Source organism: Myotis brandtii, unplaced genomic scaffold (assembly GCF_000412655.1).
Source record: "Myotis brandtii unplaced genomic scaffold, ASM41265v1 scaffold17, whole genome shotgun sequence".
Taxonomy (NCBI): Eukaryota; Metazoa; Chordata; class Mammalia; order Chiroptera; family Vespertilionidae; genus Myotis; species Myotis brandtii.
In genome coordinates, this window is record NW_005356259.1 from 6,571,272 (window position 1) to 6,579,712 (window position 8,441).

General features: G+C 42.5%; 1 protein-coding gene across 2 annotated transcripts in view; it reads right to left on the reverse strand.

The window, feature by feature from the left end:
- CCDC129 (coiled-coil domain containing 129) overlaps positions 1-8,441 on the reverse strand; it is a 62,973-nt gene that overhangs the window by 32,314 nt on the left and 22,218 nt on the right. For both annotated transcript variants that reach the window (XM_005862993.2, XM_014536986.1), the window contains 5 exons: positions 6,895-6,946; positions 5,211-5,297; positions 4,590-4,792; positions 2,738-3,306; positions 1,559-1,616 (listed from right to left, as the gene is read on the reverse strand). In XM_005862993.2, coding sequence (XP_005863055.2) covers positions 1,559-1,616; positions 2,738-3,306; positions 4,590-4,792; positions 5,211-5,297; positions 6,895-6,946 — 969 coding nt within the window. The remainder of the gene's footprint in view (positions 1-1,558; positions 1,617-2,737; positions 3,307-4,589; positions 4,793-5,210; positions 5,298-6,894; positions 6,947-8,441) is intronic.

The window sequence follows — 8,441 nt, forward strand, 5'->3', positions numbered from 1 at the left end:
TAGCTATATATGTAATTCACTCCTATATATATCAATAATTTCCCTCTATCTCTATTAATTGAACTAGTTTTACTTATTTTTTTCTTATTTTAGTCCTATTTCTTCTTGGGTTAACAATACTGTTTGTGAAAGTAATGAAATTACATTTGCTTTAATTGTTATTCAGATTTCTCCACTAGGCCAACCTTTACCCATACTACTTTGCTCTCTAAATTTGAGATTAAATGTAGATTAGTACTGTTGCCTAACTTTCCAAATCATTTTTTTTAATGATTGGGGTGACTTAGATGATACCAGCAGAACTCTTAATTGAATGTCAAGGAATGCAGCTCCTATTGGCAAGAGAACCTCTAGCTTCCTTGAGAAGCATTCAATTAGATGGAAAACAGATGCTTATTTTTATCTTAAAAACCTCAATGCAGGTTATGTGGTAATTACTTCAAAGAGCAGGATAACAATTTATGTAATCAGCAGGACCCTATAATTACTAATGCATAATTTCTAAACAGCATTTAGCAAAATGAGGCCCATACATACACTTTGTAATAAAAAAGATGTGTTTGACACCACACTAAATTAAATTAAAATTAGCATATTTTCTTCCAGGACATATACTAGCTTCATCTGCTTTATTTTGCTTCACTAATTTCTGTCTACTTCTCGCTCTATTATAGGATTATGGAAATGCTGAATCACAATGATAGCTGAACAAGGGCATAGGAACCAGAAATAGAGAAAGGCTGCCTCCCCTGCTGTCCAGGACATTATAAGACCCCCTAAGACCATGGTCGGCAAACCGCAGCTCACGAGCCACATGCGGCTCTTTGGCCCCTTGAGTGTGGCTCTTCCACAAAATACCACATGCGGGCGCGCACGTACAGTGCGATTAAAACTGGGTGGCCCATGCGCAGAAGTCAGTGTTTTGTGGAAGAGCCAGTATTTTGTGGAAGAACCACACTCAAGGGGCCAAAGAGCCGCATGTGGCTCTCGAGCCTTGGTTTGCCGAGCCGCAGTTTGCCGACCACTGACCTAAGAGATGACCCCAAAGTTATATCTAGATAACTTGTTTCACCTGAGAGTTTCACATGAAGGTCACATAATCACTTAATTTAGGATATAAGTTCTGGCAGATAACTTAAAAAATTACTTGTTCTTATCTCTTTATAACATGTAAAAACTGAGGCCCAGTGACGTGATATGACGTGTACAACATTAAGCAGTTGGCAGAAGTAAGAACGTATTCCCTCCGTTAGTCCCAGTCCTATGTGAAATCCATTCCACTATCCTGGTCGCCTCACACAGAGTTAATGGTAGACAAGCCCCACTGATACTGAACATTTCTGTAGTAAATATTTTGAAATTTACTTGTACATTTGCATTGCTAGTGAGAGTTTAATAGTAGCAGGTAGAACATGCAGTGGTAGTAGATAGTAGTCGTAACACATGTGGCATCTCCTTGACAATGAGTAAGTTCTACATTTTAAGGAAGTTGAATAGCAGTTACTTACATTCTCTGAAAAGACCATTGATGAAATTGCACACCTTGACGAATTCTTACCTTTAGCTCCTGAAGTCAGGTCAGGGTGATCACCAATCTCCTCTTCAAAGCTCTGGACCTGAGACACCAGAATGCATCAATCTCATTATCTTGTTCCCCAGATACCCCAACCTGTCTCTATAGTGACAGAGAAGTGTATCAGTAACCTGTCACTGTCTTGGTTTCTGTGCCCATCCCTGCACTGTGGTTCCCTTTAGGGCGGAGTTTGTTCCCCGGAGCTTATCAGAGTGCATGCCTCACAGCAGATGGCTCAAAGGAGAGGTGGCCAACCTTGGGATTTACAAGTAAATATCCTCCTCCACTACTGGATAATTTGACATGAAAAGAGGGGTGGGACATGCTCTTCTGTACTTTCTTTGTAATTATATTAAAGAATAGAGAAAATAATGAAAATGTGTATATACATATTTTTTAAGAGACTGAGAAGTGCAGGTAGCCATGCCATCTAAATAGGGTGAAAATTAGCATGAATGTATGAAGGTGGGAGGAAAAAGCAAAGGAGATATGTGAAATGGGAGTCAAGCTATGTGACTGTCAATAAATCCCAAAGCGAACTAACAAAATACTGATCCCATAAAAATAAAAAACAAACCCATCTTGCTTCTTTGTCTAAGGCCCTGCATTAGTCATCTTTGGGGAAATATTTCAAAGACACATCCCCTCGATGACAAAATCTGGTCCTCTAGGAACTGGTGCGGTGGTGGGGGGTGGGGGGGCAGACGTCCTTGACACACACACACACACACACACACACACACAATCTCTACCTCAACAAGCTCTCCCTGCCGAGGCTATGAGAATACAGAGGAGGAATTTCACTGAGTGGGAAGTAGTTGAACGGACCCCCGAAGAAGATGAAATGTGGAAAGAGTAGAGAAAACCATCCTGAGATGCATAATAAAACAGTGAGCAACAGTGAGAAATGACCTGTGGATTCAACTGAGAACAAGGACCAGAAAAGGGATGGGAGAAACCAACGGCTGGTTTCATATCATTTAGTTCTGACTGAAGCAACCAGAATGACCTTAAATGTCCCAGAGTAAACAGGAGTTTGGAACATAAGACCTAATGCCGCGGGGCTGACAGATGAAGGGGTTAAATGAGGGCTGAAAGGCAAAAGGTGCCTTGATGAGGGTTATCTCCCTTAGAAGTTGAGCGCAAAGTACAGACAACACTGACCTCTTCCATTTCGAAGGAGTCTGGTGCCTTCCTCACCCCAGATAAGCTCTTGAGCTTGTTAGTCTGAATCACATTTTCTTTCCGAGTTCTGTCCTTGACTGACCCCTCAGACACATAGGAAGGAGGAGTCTGCTTGGCTAGCTTGGGTGAGTAAGGCCAGCGCCTTTTCAGAAGAGCTCTGGGAGGACGACAAGGTATCAAGTCATCACAGGCTTGGAGAGACCAATGCTCGGCCGAAGGAGATAAATGACTTTGGTCAAGGTTGTCTGTCACAGCTGGTGATTCTATTGCACATCCCCCTGGTCCTGCACAGGTGCTGGAAAAATGTTCTCTCTTCTTCAGAGACCCTGACACTTCTGAACTACCGTCGCTCCTGATCTGCTTCGAGGCTCTCCTGAAAAGTTCCCCCTCTCTTCCTGGATGTCCTTCGGCTCCACTCACTGAAGTTCTTTGCATATTTTCCTCTTCGTCTTTCTCTTCAGCTTTGCTCTGCCAGGTGCTAACATCATTCAGCAAAGATGAGAAGGCATTGGCCACCTGACCCAGGATTTCCAGCTGTCGGAAACGGCCTGAACGATATAGAAAGCACAATTTTTAGGCTGGGTTTTTGTAATGAAACTGCATTGAAGTTGTCAGAAATGGAGAGGTTGGTTAACACATGTGATTTTTCAAGATGAGAAGGATTTGAAGCTCCAGAAACTCATTTTTTTCTCTGTACATGCTACTAATTATTATGAAGGTGACTCCTCTATATAAAGTTATGGGGGAAGTGAATACCTTTTGTTATTAGTTGTACACGCATACTAGATAGATTCATATATGCCAATAATTAATGGTGTGTTAATCCATAACATCGACAGGCAAAGATGTATCTTGAGTTCAATCTTGTGAATTAAACTAAATTGTCAAAAAGTAAACCCAGCTCTTTCATACAAGATGAACTTGAGTTTCTCCCACTGCTTTAGGCAGTAGATATCCTCATCCTCTCCTCCATCCTCTCCATCTATTGCCACCTGAGAGTATGGAAAAATCATGGTGCGTGGAGTCAAAAGGCCTGGATCCAAATTCCAGGTCCACCTTTTCTCCGTCATTACAACTAGTGATCTTCCAGGTGGGCCAAGTTCGTGAATAAAGACAACATGGAACATATTTCCCTTCCCCCAACATATGCACCACCCCGCAGTGGACATGTAGAGGGATACAGATATAAGCTGTTCTGTTTCAGCTATGACAGGAGGGGTGGATTGCCACTGTACACATCTCCCAGACCATCTCTCCTCATACTGTGGCTCACCTCCCCGCTCACTGTGTAACTGCAGAACCAGCTCAAACTGATCTTATTTTAACAAGATACTGGGATGTTTTTCAGGGACAACTGAACAAAACCGCATTTGGTCAAAGCATGTGCAGAGGAGAGGATTTTGACCAAAGTCTCTCCACCCCACGGAACAAAACTGGAACCTGAACACCAGAATCCTTTCAGAAGTGAAGGGTCTGCTGTCCAGGGAGGTTGGGTGCTGAAGCCTTTACCATATTTTACAATGACCAGCCAAGCTCCAAGGCCCTCCAGTTGAAACTTGCCCCTGCCCCTTCCCTCTCCCCACCCCCCACCCCCAGTGATTTTGCATGCCAGCAGGTTTCCCTGAACCCTGTTAATCTCTCTTTGAACCCTGGATCAGAAGACAGATTTGAGCTCTGCCTCTTATCTTCTTGCTGGTTGATCTTACAATAAAGATTTTTTTTCTTAAAAGCCAGTGCCATAGTATTGGCTTCTATGTGCACTGGGCAGCGAGCCCTTGCTCTGTAACAATTGCCGTCGGTAGGACTTGGATGCCATGTGGTCCTCACTTACCATACAAGTTAGGGTTCTCAATGTCCATTCGCTGCTTTTGAGCTTCAAGAAAAACATGGATATTGATCCCTGTGGCTGCTGAGTCACAACCCAGGAATCTGGCTGGAATTTGTGTGCAGATGTCTGGCTCGTCAGCACCAAACCCCAGATCCAACAGAATGTCCACTGGATCTTTTTCCCCAAATTCCAGCCACTCAGGAATGCTGCAGTAAAAAATATGAATGTCTTTATGCTGTAACATACATGCTTTATAGTTTTCACATTTGTTTTATAGATAGTAACATACTCTATGTATCTTTTGGCATCATGCCTTTTTTCTACTAAAATATGAATTGAAGATCTTAAGTTAGTATATATACACAACTACCTACTCCTTTTGTCACTGTACAGATTTCCATAAAATGGGAGCCAATAACTTATATGACCACTTCTCCATTGACAGATATTTAGCCTATTTCACTGACCCTTTTATACTCCTCTTGCAAGTTGGGGTTTAGAAATCCTCACTCATTCTCTCCTCCACCCGTTCATGAATTTCTCAAGTGCCTACTTATCGATTCCTGAAATCCACTGTTGCCTGGGGTGATTTTCCTGGATGTGAAGTGCCTGGAAACCACATACCTTTGTGGTATACTCACAGCAGAATGGCACGAGTTGAAGCTGGTCCCTCTGGATAGGGTGGGAGTTTCTGAACATTGGTGCAGAGATCTAGGGCAAGAGGGTAGCAACGATGAGATGGGTCCCTTTAGATCATCCCCCTGGGGGGGGGGCATTGAGAGCCTTTCCCTTCCAGAGCACACATTTGCATTTCCTGGTCATTCCTAATAACCCCACAGGGGCCATGCCTTTGAAGAAGGAGTGCAGCGGCGGCGGAGGGGAGTGCTGTCTACAGAAGGTGTGGGGATTTAAGTGTCAGGTGCCCACAAGTGCTCATTATGAAGGTGACAGAATGTCTCACTTTTGACAGATGGCAAATCACTGGGGAACCTTTCAGGAATGATCCCTGCTAGGCTCTGACTTTCTCGAGGAAGTTAAAATTTTGTTATGAAAGAGGTAGAGGCAGCAGCCACTGAAGCGACTCAACATTCATTCTCACCATGAAGGACTTCCTAGGGCATGGTTAGTGTTCTCTGAGTGCTGTCTCTAGGCTCAGGGCCAACCACACGCAACAGTAACACTCTCCTTTATGGCCTCAAAAACCAGCATCCCTCTATCCAAAGAGACCTGCACTGCAGGTCATTTGAAAGCATTTGCAGCCTGGCCGGTGTGGCTCAGTGGTTGAGCATGCCCCAGGAGGTCACTGGTTCGATTCCTGGTCAGGGCACATGCCCAGGTTGTGGGCTCAATCCCCAGCAGGGGCTGTGCAGGAGGCAGCTGATTAATGTTGATGTTTCTCTCTGATCAATGTTTCTATCTCTCTTTCCCTCTCCCTTCCTAGCTAAAATCAATGAAAACATATTTTAAAAAGAAAGCATTTCCAAACAGAATGGAACCCTGTCATAATGTAGTTGACTTGTAGATACCTCATCTAAATTACAGCTGCAACTAGTCTCATCAAATACAACAGCCAGTTGGCATAAAATTGAAATTTATCAAAGAATACAATGTAGATAACAGTTTTCCCAAGGAGACCAAGGTATCCTGTGTGCACAGCTGAATTTGCCTTAATCCTGTCCATTATTAGTAAGAATCGGTGAGCCCTGCCTCTTTGTTCAATTGCTTCTCTTGACCTATAAAAGCTCATAGTCTAGTTCAGTGGTCCTTAAACCAGAGCGTGCCCAGGACTATGTGAAGACCTTACAAAAACACGATTTCTGAACTCTACCCTTAGGTTTTCCTATTCAAAGTGTCTGGGTTGGGGATCAAAAATCTGTCCTATTAAGTTCTCAGGTGATGTGGATGCTGCTGCTTGGGGTCACTTTCACTGCTTTCCACCTAACATTGGAAATTATAAGATTTAAATTATAGCATGATGGTCAATAATATTGGCAATATGAACTATGAATATAACTGTTTTATGAACAGGTCCTGTAAACAGCTGAATTATAGTAGAATGCCATTTCTGCATGTTTTAATTAAATCCCCCCAAGTCAGAATTTGTTGATATAATTTGCTCACTCCTTCATGACATTTTAAGAACCTGTACTTCTCTCAAGGCTCCCAAAAACATTGCAGCACCGGGGCTCAACCAGTGACAAGATCCCAGGATCCATGTCATTATTAAGAACCATCCTCACTGTACTTCCGTCATGAGAGACGTGGCCGTAAAATACTGGACGGAAGCAACACTGATTCTGCCACCTACCTCAGGTAGTCTTTCACAGTCATTTGAACCATTCCTTGTTCATGCGAGAAAACTGCAACAAAAAAGGGGGAGATGAACTTAATTTCCTTTCATCTCATGGGAGATTTTCTCATCCTCAAAGGAACCAACGTGTGACTGATTGCCATGTCTGAGATTGTATGGGCATGAGATACAAGGCGTCTCTGTCGTGAACAAGACAGAACGTAATTAATGGCTAAATGGTGTGACAGGCACCTGAAGATGTGTACTTGCTCAGTGAAAGCGAGGTCAGTGGCACGTGAAGTAGTCAGCAGTGACTACCTGGAAAGAAGCAGTACTTGTCTCGAGTTTTTAAGAATAAGGAGAAATGACCCAGCTGGTGTGGTTCAGTGGGTGAGTGTCAACTTAGGAACCAGGAGATCAAAGTTCGATTTCCGGTTGGGGCACATGCCCAGGATTTGGGCTCAGTCCCCAGTGGGGGGCATGCAGAAGGCAGCCAATTGATGTTTCTATCTCTCTCTTCTTCTCTGTAATCAATAAAAAAAGTATTTTTTAAAAAGGAAAATATATAAAGAAAAAAAGGGGGGGGAGAATCACCTGCTCATTAAAAAAAAAATAGGAGAATTTGATTGTTTGAAAAGTGGTGTTGCTGTGAAAGAAGAGCATCTGGAGCAAGGGCACAGCTCAGTGACAGGGTCGGTCAGGTTAGATCAAATGGCATTTTGGAATACAGAACTACAACTTAAAGAGGAGGTGAGAGAAGAGATAAAATAAATGTCTGCCCTACAAAGCAAATGGAACTCTGTCAGCACAAGAATCATATGGGGTGAAGAATATAAATCTATGATAAAGGTTTAAAAATAGAGTAGGGATGTATATGGCCACTGTGCTACCCACTCCAGCTCCTGCTCCCATAGCAGACATCACCAGTCAATCACATCACTTTCTCATAGAGCCTAGGTAGGCTCTTAAATTCACCAGGAAAGCCACAACTGATCAAATGAGATGAAGCTTATTTGATATCCTTTGTTTGCAATAAATTTTATGAGTGGGTTTTGACAAAAACAGTGATTTCGGGGTACATATCTGAACTTTCAGAAATTGCTAAACTTAAAGAGAATACATAACTGCTCATAAAACATCCTGGGGAGCCACTGCCAAGGATGGCATATTGAGGCAAGTGATCATTATTATGATACAACTATGACATTTTTCAGATGTCCTATGTGACATCTGGTGACAGATATAAGTCAAAATATCTGATTCAAACCTATGTACCAAGTTAAGAATGAACTTAGAATCAAAACTCCAGTCTTTTTTGCCCATTACATCAGTGGTTTTGAAACTTTGGGTTTTAGCAGAGATTCTTCTGCAAGATTCTAATAAAGGGTGTCCCAAAATTCACGCAAGAAGTAATTTTGATAGAAAACACAGGGTTATAATTAAAAATTGTAAAGTTTTATTGACTCATAATGTATACAGTATAGGGTTATGTATGGAATAGCATATCGGGTAAATGGCCTCCACGACTTTGCTGGCACATACGCACTCTTTTGTTATTGCCTGAG